Genomic DNA, 13,554 nt, shown 5'->3' on the forward strand with positions numbered 1-13,554 from the left:
GAGAAACGGTCTCCTGTGTGGCTCGGATAACCCCTTTAAACCATGATCTATGTTTTAGGTGACATCACCATTGTTTTAAACCATGATCTATGTTTTAGGCGATATCACCATTGATATCCTTGATTAATTTATGAGCAGAGGGCGATGTATAGGTTACAAATTTATTGTAATGTATGATGGTGGTCTTTGTCTTTGTTTTGCTTCGGTTCCTGTTTGTCTTTTGTAAGTTTTGGCGATTTTAAATTAGGAGGTTTAAGTATAATATGTTGGTATGGGAAACTGTCGTGTAACGGGCCAATGGCCGTAATAAAGATCAATCCAATCCAATCCAATCACAAGCTCAGCTGTCCCAAGTTAAATTATTAGTTAACTAACTGATCATTGGTGAATTTAAACATAATCAAGAATTTTGATTGGATCTGAGTTCCGTTTCCACGTGAGTTTTAGAAATAAAGATCCTGAGAAAGTAGCCATGGGCGCACTCTGCAATCCGCCCGTCTGTCAGCTTACCACCTTGCTGATAGTTGTCCGGCTTGTGGGTCTTTGTAATGAAGATCTTTTCTGTCTTTGAGATGCAGATTTCACTGAGGACTTTGAAACCATACTAACTTTGCCTTTGTTCTCATTTGTAAGTATGTTAGCTAGCTATACTATACCATGTATTTGTTTTCTGTGTGAAATGTGTTAAGTTGTGGGCGAACATATCAGACGACACAGCGATTCTTCCAAAGCAGCTCTTTATTTGTAAACTGGAACAGAACTGAACTGAGGAGCTCAGTCAGCCTGCTTATATAGAGCTCCACTAGAATGCAACAGTAACCATTTTCTGTAACTAGCCAATCACTGAACGTCACTTTTGATCATTCATTTGCATACAAACTATCCAATCACTGAACGTCACTTTCAATCCTTCATTTGCATAACTATCTACAGTATCCCCCTGCTGGCCCAGGGTGAGAACTTCAGTACATAACAAAATGTATAAGAGAGGTGCCTACTTTTTAAAGTATGTTTAACCCTGTTTTTTAAATAAATTTTAAAAAGAGAACTTTTCTTGTCCTGTGTGCCATTCTGGGGGGAAGTCTGAGTCCAGAAGCCTGACCAATCAGTTACGCACTACCTGTTGAATTTCTGCCTGCACTTTTGTGAAAGTAATTTGCAGGACAGGGCAGCCGGTAATTAGGAAGCGTAACTTTCTCCCTTGAGTTACGTTTCCTGGTGCCCTGGTACAGGGGAGTGGTGGCAGCAACTACCCTTTTGATGCGTTTTGTCCTGTCAAAAGTATATGCCTCCTGCCGCTGTTCCTTGAAACCTGATCCAGCTGGATGGTAGGACAGGTGAGGGGGGGCGAGTGATCGGAGCATTACTACATCAGGGATGATGGGAATTGTAGGAATTGAGGAAGCCTGCTCTAAGGGGAGGGGAAAGGAACAACATAGATGTAAGCAATGTGCAGAAACACAGGATGAGGAGAGCCCATCAAACACAGCACTATGGGATTGCCTAGCTACTTTACCTCCAGTTACAGAATTGGAAGTGCTTGTCCCCTCTCAAGTTTGGCCACCTTATAACAGGGTAGGTGTGGACTCAGCTACATGAGTAAAGAAACAGCATTTTGAATGCGCTGTAAACATGCAGCGCCAGACAGCACGAATTTTTTATACACGTTTTTCCATAGGGTTTTAAAATTATTTTGTTAAAATGATCTAATTTCTGACTTATTTATAGCATTTCCCCCCCTGTGTGTAGATCCACCATGTGTCTACCAAAAATGTCCCAAGGCATGATCAATCCTCTGTTGCCTAACTAAAACTGCTATACTGAATATGTATATATATTCTTAAACTACCAGGTTGGAACAAAAGAAATAAGCAACTAGACTAAAGGAGCTCTATGAAAAGTATTTGCAATCCATTACAGTAGTGCCCCGCAAGACGAATGCCTCGCAAGACAAAAAACTCGCTAGACGAAAGGTTTTTTCGCCCGCGATTTGCCTCACAAGACGAATTCCCCTATGGGCTTGCTTCGCAAAACGAAAACGTCTCGCGACTTTGTTTCCTTTGTGTAAAAACCGTTAAAACCAAGGGTGCTTAGCTTGAGCAGCTGCAGTTGCGACTTGACTTCGAGGAGCAACTGTTAGCACGTGGTTTGGTAGCCTTTTCTCAGACTTTGCTCACTTTTGAAGATTTTCCAAAACTTTTCCAGAACTTTTCCAGAACTTCTCTTTCATCCATTTGGTAAGTTAAACTTTTAAAACTTTTTTGGGGGGTTTTGGATTTTGGGTTGGGGTGTTTGGGATTCAAGGACTTGGTGTTGGGAAGGGGTTTGCGATAATCTGGGGGCTTGTGGGCCTTTTTTGGGAATTTTTATGATTTTCTGTGACCACTGGGCCAGGTTGATTTTTTTTGAAAAATTTTCTGAGTTTGAATTTCTGAGTGCTGGCCATGTTGTTATTTTTTGAAATTTTTTTTTGTCTGGGTGGGGAAGCAGTTGGGGAGGGGTTTGCAGCAGTTGGGGAGGGGCTGGGGGAGCAGTTGGGGAGGGGTTTGCAATTTCTGTGTTGTGGGTGGGTTGGTGCATGTCTGTGGGAGCAGTTGAGGTTTTTGAAGACATTGGTGATTTTTGAAGCTTTTCCTAAACTTATTTTGCAGCCATTTGAGGTTTCTGAGGACGTCGGTGGTTGATTGGTGAAGCTTTTCCAGAACTTCTCTTTCATCCATTTGGTAAGCTAAACTTTTAAAACTTTTTTGGGGGTTTTTGGATTTTGGATTTGGGGTTGGGGTGCTTGGGATTCAAGGCCTTGGTTCTGGGTTTTAATTTCTGTGTGGTGGGTGGCTGGCTGCTTTTGTATTTTTTGGGTTTGAAGCACATCACTGATTTTTTTTTTCTGTTTCTGAGTTTACGAAGGTAGGAGCTGTGCTGCCATGGGACCCAAGAAGACTGCTGCTGCGGTGGCCGGCGAGAGGAAGAAGGAGAAGGTGACGCTGGAAATGAAGAAGGAGATCATCTGGAAGCACGACGGCGGAATGTGTGTGACGGACATCGCCAGGGAGTACGGCAGGAACCCATCGACCATCGGGACCATCCTGAAGATGAGGGAGAAGATCCTGGCGACTGATGCAGCCAAGGGAGTCACCAGGATCGTGAAGAACCGCCCAGCTGTCCTGGAGGAGGTCGAGAAGTTGCTGCTCATCTGGATAGAAGAGAAGCAGCGTGCAGGGGACACAGTGTCTGAGGCCGTCATTTGTGAGAAGGCCAAGGCCTTGCACGCTGACCTCATCCGGGAACAGCCAGGAACCTCAGCCGAGCCAGAAGTCTTCAAGGCTAGCAGAGGTTGGTTTGACCGGTTCAAGACAAGATCTGGCATCCACAGTGTGGTCAGGCATGGAGAGGCTGCCAGTTCTGATGTTCCTGCGGCTGAAGACTTTGCAGCGGAGTTCCTGGAGGTTGTGACGACGGAGGGCTACGTTCTGCAGGCAGAGGCTGCGCAGGAGCAGGCCTCACTGGAAGAGGAGGAAGCAACTGAGGAACGGCTGTCCTCCGAAAGACTGAGGGACATTTGCCAGAAGTGGAAGGAGGTGCAGACTTTTGCAGATCTACACCACCATGAGAAGCACGTGGCACATGACGCTGGGAACTTTTATGATACGAGGGTCATGTCGTCTTTCAGGGAGCTGCTGAAAAGGCGGATAAAGCAGCAGACTATGGACAGGTTCTTGACCAAGAAGCAAAGAGTGGAAGAGGAGCCTTCTTCGAGTGGTCCCCCAGAGTCTTAGAAAATGTACTGTACACTTTGTTGATTTTTAAATGTTTTTCTGTCATGTTTATAAAGTTAATTTATTTTCCCTTCAATTTTTGAACTGCTCTTTACAGTATGTGTGACTTTAAAGAGCAGTTAATAAACTGTTGTTGTACCAAATTTGGCTTTGTTTGGACTTTTTTTGACCATAGGAACGCATTAATTGATTTTCAATGCATTCCTATGGGATTTCGTGCTTCGCAAGACGAAAAATTCGCTAGACGACAAAAATTGCGGAACGAATTAATTTCGTCTTGTGGGGCACCACTGTAGTTACAAGTTTAAAGCCACAGGAACATGTAACGATCCATTTATTGAGAATAACTGCTTCATTATAAAAGCATTTATAACTTGGCGAATTTCCAGCAGGAGTAGTTAAGAAGCTTCGCATTGCTGTTGTTTTTTCTTAAGAGTTTAATTTTATTAGAAGCCTGGGAAAAAGCATGGTGTCTCTTAAGGCAGAATGTGACAGGAAATAGCCACAAATGAGGCCTTTTTATGTATCACTTTGCATTATAGAATCATAACAATGGTTGATTTCCTCACCTCTGGATTTTGGATTTTTTATTTTTAAGCTTACACAGGTCTGTCTCCTCCTTTAGGTGAAAAACACTGGTTTCTTGATGGGTATAAAATGGGGGGCGGGGAGGGAGGGAAGGGAGAGAAATTATATAGCCTCCCCAAAGCAGAAGTTTTCTGGTTGTCTCACAGATATATAGATATGTGTATATATTTTAAAATACAGCAAAAAAAATTGAAAAGCCACAATTAATTAATTTGTTAAAAGCTGAAACACAGTGCAAAATCCAATCTTGGACAAACAGCTCAATAAATGAGAATACGGGAACAAATTCACCTTTGTACAAATATGTTACAGTGCATTAGAAGAGCTCTGCTGGATCAAAGCAATAACTTTATCAATTGTTTTAGTATTTATTATAATATAATAATGTTACCAAATACACTATTAAAATATTGTAATAAATATTACTGGGTTATTAAAAATATTTCTCCCCTGACTTTCACCATGAGGTGAGTTAGAACAATTTACCCATAAAATATTCAAATCAGTTAAAACAAGCCATAGTGAAGAGGTGGGTCCTAAAATACAATATATCTCTCAGTTGTCAGAGACCTGGATAAAGAGGTACAGTATGTCTTCATAAAACTACCGTATTTTTCGCCCTATAGGACACAGTTTTTCCCCTCCATAAATGAAGGGGAAATGTGTGTGCGTCCTATGGGGCGAATGCAGGCTTTCGCTGAAGCCTGGAGAGCGAGGGGGGTCGGTGCGTACCGACCCCTCTTGCTCTCCAGGCTTCAGGAAGCTATGCGCTAGCCGTGGGAGAGCTGTGCGAAGTTGCGCAGCTCTCCCATGGCTAGCGGAGAGCTTGCCTGCACCCAGAAGCTTAGAGTGCGCTGAGCTCAGCACACCCCAGGCTTCGGGCTTCGCGCAGCTCTCCCACGGCTTGCGAATAGCAGCCTGTTCTGGGGGCTGGGGTTGGGGGAAGCTCGGGCTTCCCCCGCCCCAGCCCCGCACCTGGGGGGGGGAAATAATTTTTTTTCTTTATTTCCCCCCAAAAAAACTAGTGCGCCCTATGGGCCGGTGTGCCCTATGGGGCGAAAAATACGGTACATAATGGAGGGACCAGTTGCACCTCTGTGGGGATAGAATTCTACAACTTGCAGACTACTACAGAAAATGTCTTCTACTAAGCCACCACACCCTGAACCTCTGAGGATGGGGGAACTACCAAAGTCCTAACACCCAAGGGGGAAGGAGGCAAGTCTTCTGAATTTTTGAGGTCTTAGACTTGCCGATCAGAAGGTTGGCGGTTCGAATCCCCGCAACAGGGTGAGCTCCCGTTGCTCGGTCCCTGCTCCTGCCAACCTAGCACTTAGAAAGCACACCATTGCAAGTAGATAAGTAGGTACCACTGCAACAGGAAGGTAAACAGCGTTTCCGCGCACTGCTCTGGTTCGCCAGAAGCGGCTTAGTCACGCTGGCCACATGACCCAGAAGCTGTACGCCACTCCCTTGGCCAATAAAGTGAGAAGAGCACCGCAACTCCAGTCGGCCATGAGTAGACCTAATGGTCAGGGGTCCCTTTACCTTTAAAAACATTTGGAGGGGCACAGGTTTCCCATCTCAGATCTAGAGCTTTCCACAAAGAATGACTTCTGATAAACTGATGGGAGTTTTGTGTGCTTTGAGGTCCCTTGAAGTCAATTAAGTTTGCTTTTCTATCAGTGTATTTAGGACACCAGCCAAAGTCTGTCCAAATCCCAGCTGTTCCCTCTCCACCCTCAATATCTAATGACTTTTCCCTTTGAAATCACTGGCTCGGAATCGGATTTTGACGTAATACATACAGAAACAACAGCATGCAACTTTTTGACGTAAATTCCTAGAAGAAGCAAGCACAGGGGGAACTCTCTGTGATGAACTAAGTTAACCTTGGGCAATCCAACCTGGCTAAACCTTCAGTTAATCAGTTTTCCAGAGCAAAGAGCAGGTTTCACTTTTCTCCCCAAATGCATTGCACAAAGTGACTAAGTATTAGAGCGGTTATATTCATCCCTTTTTCACCCACTGTCTTTGGGTTGTATCAATGCTCCATGAATGGAACTATGCTCACACAACAGAACTTCCCCTTCCTCTCCTCCCCCGTTCCTATGCACCCCATAATCTGATCTGTAAAATCCCCCCCAAAGAGAACAGGGGAAATATATATAATTTTCCATTTAGTAATATGCAATCACATCATTATTAACCACATTACCTCTCTGGCACTTCAGAGCCCATCGACTTCCTTCCCTCCCACCTCATGGCTTTCAAAATTAACCTTTATATCATTGCATTTTCCAATTCTAATTACATTCCATACAAAACACCTTAAAATTTAAATAAATATAGAAAGGGAGAAAAATTCTCATTACAAGTCTTCAGACAACCCTGCTAGTGATGTTAATTGCTTACAGTAATCTTTCAAATATCGTATAAATTTACTCCAGCCTTTTGGAATACTTGATCACGCTGGCTTCGGATTTTTCCTGTCAGCTTCACCAATTCCGCAAAGTCCATCATTTTCATCTGCCACTCTTCTTTCGTTGGTACTTCTTGTTGTTTCCATTTTTGAGGAAATTCCAGTTTAGCAAGGAGATGTTTCTTCAGCTAGTGGAACGAGAATGTCGGCTACTGCTCCTTGAGTCAACTAAATTGGTCATTCAGAAGGAAATACAATTATCTCTCTACTGTATAAAATAAAAATGGAATAAATGGAAAGGGGGCTGTACACACGAGCATTGCTCTCCCTCCAGAAACAGCAGGTGCATGATGGAGAACAAGAGGGTCACGCTCACAGCTTCTCCCTTTGATACAGGCCTTGGTGTGTCAGCATCAAAAAATGTGCAACCCCTGAGGTCATAAAACCTGGACAGCTATATGCATGGAGGGTGTAAATGCAGCCATAGGGGGCCCTGAGTCAGATCAGGATCATGGCGCTGGGGGAGGAATTTTAACATTTCCTATCGTTTCCCCCCCTCCATCCAAATCTCCACCACCACCCCTTACACATTTATCACACCCTTTCCCAAAGTGCTCAGGACAGCAGTGGGGGCTGGAGAAGCTCTCAGTGGATCAGAATCCAAACTGCAGGAGGAGGCAGAAAGCAAATGGAGAGGGAATGGAGGATGCAATGGCCCATCCTGAAAGAGGAATGTTGCTGGTTGGCTGGAATACTGAACAGGAGAACTCCATGCTGCAGCACTGTCCTTTCCATAAGTTTTTGTTATTCCATTCAATTTGTGACTGGCACCTGCAGCACTTTCCCCAAATTTGAAATGTGCCTCCTTATCCAACCATCTAAGTTCTAACCAACATCTAGCAGCAAATCATATAAATAAGCACACCAGCCAAGGAAACCAACACAGTGATGCAACAATCAGACTAATAACACAGAGTGTACCCTGTCATTAGACAAATTGGCCTCCAATCTTTCATTAGATTCGTGCCCACAGATACATTGCACCACCAGTACTGAATGAGGACTTTTATAACCCCTTTGTGGGAGGCAAATTTAAAGCGTCTGAACTGCAGAGCAGAACACCCAGGGAGGTTTTATGGATGATTTATCACTATCAAATCTACGAAATAAAGCAGAGACTGCACAGAAAGGCAGAATCCAACTTTGCAGCCATCTAGGATTCGGAGGTTCTGACCTTTATTTCTGAAGCTGGCCAGTTGGTACTAGGAATTCTTTGATGTTCATGGAGAATGCCAGAGCAGCTATTTTGTTTACCCTTAAAAGTCCTTAAAAGTAAACGGCGTTTCCGTGAGCTGCTCTGGTGCCGGTTCGCCGGAGCAGCTTCGTCACGCTGGCCACGTGACCCGGAAGTGTCTGCGGACAGCGCTGGCTCCCGGCCTATAGAGTGAGATGAGCGCACAACCCTAGAGTCTGGCAAGACTGGCCCGTACGGGCAGGGGTACCTTTACCTTTAAAAGTCCTGCTGTGGAATATGATGTGAGGAGCGGAGAGGTAACAGCCACAGTTCCAGTGACTTGCCAGTTAGAGACAACTACATATTGTGGAGAAGCATTTCTATTGGGACCAGTGCTATTGAACTTGTTCATAACTTATCAGTATTTGAGGAGAGCAGCGAAAGAGTTAAATTTGCAGATGATCAGGATGGTAAACTCCCAAACAGACTGCAAAGAGCTCCAAAGAAGAGCTCTTCAAATTGGGTGAATGGGCAACAAAATGGAAAAATGAGATTCATTGTTCTCAATTTTTTTATTATTTATTAAATTTATATACCGCCCTTGATATATCTCAATATCTTAGGGCGGTTCACAGTATAAAAATACAGGATGAAAGTGCAAAATAAAAAAGAATTAAACAAAAACCAAACAAACATATATAAAATGCCATAGATATTATTATTATTATTATTATTATTATTATTATTATTAATTAAATTTATTGTAACTAAGCGAAAAATTGATGCACAGTGGGGCAAAAAATGTAAATAAATAAAAGAGCATATGCACTGATATGGTCTAAGTTTACAGAGACTTATCCAGAAAGAGATCATGGAGTGGGGTGGATAGCTCAAAGCAAATGCTAAAACAAGAATGAGCCAGCTATCAAAAGGAGCCGCTCGTTCTTTATAGGTTCAGGCACCTCTTGCAATAGCATCACCAAAACCATCAGCTGAAGCAATTAACTCCAACTGCAACTTTGCCAAATGGCACAGTAGTAACAAATACAAATTAGACACCTACTCCACAAATGCTTTCATCCTGCAGCTTGTAAAGTTACCAGGCTAACTGGTCTTTTATCATGCTGGAAAGGGCCTAGCCCAGCAATGTTCAGTGTTGATCACAGGCAAGTATGAAGCAAACTTGGAGAAAACCTGAAGTTTCCAGTGTGCTCCCACCACTGGTTTGAGAAGTGGTGTAAACACACAATGTAGGCTGCGACCCAAATTTATCTTGTATTTTCTTATGAAATACTGCATTTTGATGCATTTTCTTCTAAACTGGCTTCAACTTGAATTAAGAAAAAAGGATGGCCTAGCTGGATTTCAAGGTGGCAAGGTGAACACTAACTAAAAGAGGCATAAATGAAGACTTAGAGAAATGTCCAAGAGAAGGTGGCCAATGGCCGTCTCAACAAAACCTCTATCAAGTTCAATCTGAGATGGACTTATCTCTAGGGAACATGGGCCATGGGCAAATCTCTTGCCTATGCAGGAGTTTCATGCATGTCCACGATATTTAAATGCACTTACAACATGAGCAGGCCCATTTGGGTGCAATGTTTGCATGTCAATGGTATATCCCATCCTATTCCAGTACTAGAGGTAAGTGTGTTTAAACACTTACACTGGTAAGGGCTTCACTAAGGACCAGTCCTGTATAAATTAGTCCTAATGGTAACAGAAATTCCTACCCCAGGTCTGCGAAGACTATGGGCTGTTACACACTTCTGTTTCCCCCATCGCTTTCCCCTGGGGAAGCCTGCTCTTTGCTGCTGATTTGGAAAAAAGAGCAACTGGGTTTTCCACATATTGCTGTTGGTTCCGATTGAGTGGTAAAGAGCAGGTTTTCCTGGGGGCAAACGAGAAACTGCTCAGACCTGTGCTTCCTAGGCACAGCACAAGTGGAATTGTGGATTAGCCCTATTTGTGTGTGTGTGTGTGTGTGTGTGTGTGTGTGTGTGTGTAAGGACCTAAAACAGGCTCTTTTTTTGGTCTGCTTCAAAGCGGGAAATTTTAGATGAGGCTTGGGTATGTTTTTAGGCTGCTGCAGTTCATACGGGTTTTTTTATGATACCGCTTTACAGGTGAGCTAATCAAGTCAACTTTAAATACATGCATATGTAATCTCCTTCTTCCCAGGTGAACGATCAGCCTGCACCCCACAACTGGCCACACACAGAGGGCACAGAAGAGGGAGGATGACAGCAAAGGCAGGGAAGATGGAGGACGTTGGCAGTGAGGGCAAGGATCCCCCAGAAGTGGCTCACTCAGAGGAAAGTGACAGCGAGGGTTAAAAGCGTCCTACACTGAGTTGTCAGGATGACCCGGAAGAGAAGATGTAGAAGAGTTTGGATTTGATATCCCACTTTATCACTACCCTAAGGAGTCTCAAAGCAGCTAACAATCTCCTTTTCCCTTCCTCCCCCACAACAAACACTCTGTGAGGTGAGTGGGGCTGAGAGAAGTGTGACTAGCCCAAGGTCACCCAGCAGCTGCATGTGGAGGAGCAGGGAATCAAACCTGGTTCACCAGATTACAAGTCCACTGCTCTTAACCACTACACCATGCTGGCTCTCAGGGGAGTGAGAATGGAATAAGTGGAAGAATTGCCAGTGGGGCCTGCTCAAAGCAAGAAGGGAGCCCAAGCGCCCCGCTTCCCACTGCCATCGTCACCTTGAGCCTGTAGGCGGGCAAGCAGAGAAGAACAACATTGTTTGCCCAGGAGTGCACATCATCATGGACCTGGAGGGAATGACAGCTACGCTCACAGCTGTGCCTCACCAGGCTAAGATGGGGCTGGGAGCACAGAGCATATGATCCCTGCACCTGTAGCTGACTCAGATTGGAACCAGCCCTAATTAAGGAGAGAAGAGTCAAGCTGCAAGCGTTGGCACAACTACCCAAGGCAGGGGTGAGGAGGAGGAGGAGGGGGAGGGGGAGGAGGAGGAGGAGGGGGAGGAGGAGGAGGGGGAGGAGGAGGAGGAGGAGGAGGAGGGGGAGGAGGAGGAGGAGGGGGAGGAGGAGGAGGAGGAGGAGGGGGAGGAGGAGGAGGAGGAGGAGGAGGAGGAGGAGGAGGAGGAGGAGGGGGAGGAGGAGGAGGAGGAGGAGGGGGAGGAGGAGGAGGAGGAGGAGGAGGGGGAGGAGGAGGAGGAGGAGGAGGGGGAGGAGGAGGAGGAGGAGGAGGGGGAGGAGGAGGAGGAGGAGGGGGAGGAGGAGGAGGAGGGGGAGGAGGAGGAGGGGGAGGAGGGGGAGGAGTATTGTGAAGACCAAGAGGGTGATGTTGGAGTGCAGAGGGTAGAATGACCTTTTCTGGGCAAAGGTACAGCAGAGACAGCAGCAGCAAGGTGTGCTGAGTTACCATCGCACACTGAGAGGAAGCAACGGCAAAGAGGAAGAAAGTACCGCTAGGAGCAGCCAGATTCGGGACAGGCTGGAACTTTATTGGACTTGGCGCTAGACCACTGCCACCTCAACCCTGCACCAAACGCGACAGGGAAGGTATTGATGACTGGTTTTTGGATGTGCCCCACTCCAGTGATATGACTCATAGAAAGGCAAGGTATGAACGCCATACAATAAAGAAGTTAATTAATACAGCATGCTACAACATAAAAAGAGAAAGGAAACAAACAGAGGAGGACAGAGGTAAATAATTAGTGTATGGCAAAAAATCTACCATTTCTCAAATATCTTGTTGTTGTTTAGTCGTTTAGTCATGTCCGACTCTTTGTGACCCCATGGACCAGAGCACACCAGGCACTCCTGTCTTCCACTGCCTCCCGCAGTTTGGTCAGACTCATGTTTGTAGCTTCGAGAACACTGTCCAACCATCTCGTCCTCTGTCATCCCCTTCTCCTTGTGCCCTCCATCCTTCCCAGCATCAGGGTCTTTTCCAGGGAGTCTTCTCTTCTCATGAGGTGGCCAAAGTACTGGAGCCTCAGCGTCACGATCTGTCCTTCCAGTGAGCACTCAGGGCTGATTTCCTTCAGAGTGGATAGGTTTGATCTTCTTGCAGTCCATGGGACTCTCAAGAGTCTCCTCCAGCACCATAATTCAAAAGCATCAATTCTTCGGCGATCAGCCTTCTTGATGGTCCAGCTGTCACTTCCATACATCACTACTGGGAAAACCATGGCTTTAACTATACGGACCTTTGTTGGTAAGGTGCCTTCCATAAAAAGGCACTAACTGAGAAAAAACAGAGGTAATCAAAGGTCTCAATGTATGTATTCACTTGACTTTGTCTTACATATGTTATGGATTCTTGTATGGACCAGTCTGAAAGTTCTTTTGTCTACTTCTATCCCATCTCTTGACCGCTAAAGTAGGTTTAGTCTTTATGGTGCCACAAGGCTGTTTTCTTCTCCTACATGAACAGTTAAATCTCCAATTTATTGGTAGATGGATGGTAGCACTGTCATCCTCTACACTGACTGGACACTACTCATTTATCATCTTGGAATAATAATAATAATAATTTATTTGTACCCTGCCCATCTGGCTGGGTCTCCCAGCCACCCTGGGCGGCCTCCAACAAAGATTAAAAATACATTAAAATATCACACATTAAAAACTTCCCTGAACTTCTAAATGTCAGGGAGTTGTTTATCTCTTTGACATCTGATGGGAGGAGGTTCCACAGGGCAGGCACCACTACTGAGAAGGCAGGAATGAGCATGAATATGGGTACCCACTCTTGCAATGCCCTGCATAACTACCTACTAGTAACAGAAACAGGTCAGAGTTGTTTGTTCCTAGAACTATTGGATAATCTGGTGGCAGGCAGCCTCTTGAACCCAATAGGCCTTGTTGTGGAACTCAACAAAAGTCTCTGGCTGAAAGCTGCAGCACTCATGCCACATATTCCAGGGGCCAGAATGAGCACCATAGTTTGGGGCAGTTATGACTACTTTCCTAACCAGTCGCACACACTGTCTACCTGATATTGGGGTCTCACGTTCACATGTGTCTGCAATGTGCTTCCTGGTGCTTTTTTGATGTCATGCAGGCACAACACCTTCTTTATATGTATGGCATTGACAAAGCTGTGCCTATGTCATTCTGTGTCGACAACTTCAATTGACGACTTAATTAATTAAGAGTCTCATGCTCTACTCACTGAGCTAGATGTTGTTGGATTCCAAATCTTGTCAGACCCAGAAGCCATGGCCAATATAAGGGTGGCGGCGGGGGGGGGGGGAATCATAGTCTAGCAATGTCTGAAGGGCACCATGTTGGCTATCTGTAGACTAGACTATAAAATGAACTAACATGTTCATTACCGAGGCGGAAAGAAAAGGACACATTTTCACAATGTCAAGGAAAATGTGACATTACTTGTTGACAAGAATGATTACTGAAAGGCGAGCTTAAGTCATGTATGAGGAACCAGATTTAAATACCACCTGCATCCTGCTGTTCTTGTTCTGGAGTGTCAGTTTTCATCATTGGTGTGACTGAATATTGATTAAGAAACACAACATTTTCAAATG

General features: G+C 44.9%; 1 protein-coding gene across 1 annotated transcript; it reads left to right on the top strand.

Annotated features, from left to right (window-relative positions):
- The first annotated feature begins 2,581 nt into the window (after positions 1–2,581).
- Positions 2,582–3,919, top strand: LOC309352423 (putative CENPB DNA-binding domain-containing protein 1). Its single transcript, XM_081880846.1, has 2 exons — positions 2,582–3,407; positions 3,483–3,919. The coding sequence occupies exons 1-2, from the start codon at positions 2,925–2,927 to the stop codon at positions 3,774–3,776; spliced, it is 777 nt and encodes a 258-aa protein (XP_081736972.1). The 5' UTR covers positions 2,582–2,924; the 3' UTR covers positions 3,777–3,919.
- The last annotated feature ends 9,635 nt before the right edge of the window (positions 3,920–13,554 follow it).

Source organism: Podarcis erhardii (assembly GCF_964252035.2).
Source record: "Podarcis erhardii genome assembly, chromosome: 11".
NCBI lineage: Eukaryota > Metazoa > Chordata > Lepidosauria > Squamata > Lacertidae > Podarcis > Podarcis erhardii.

What these genes read in the sequence shown, in the direction of transcription:
- LOC309352423 (XM_081880846.1), top strand. Translation starts at nt 2,925, where the DNA reads ATGGGACCCAAGAAGACTGCTGCTGCGGTGGCCGGCGAGAGGAAGAAG. An exon ending in GAGAGGCTGCCAGTTCTGAT is followed by an intron (nt 3,408 to 3,482) that starts GTTCCTGCGGCT and finishes CTGCAGGCAGAG; the next exon opens with GCTGCGCAGGAGCAGGCCTC.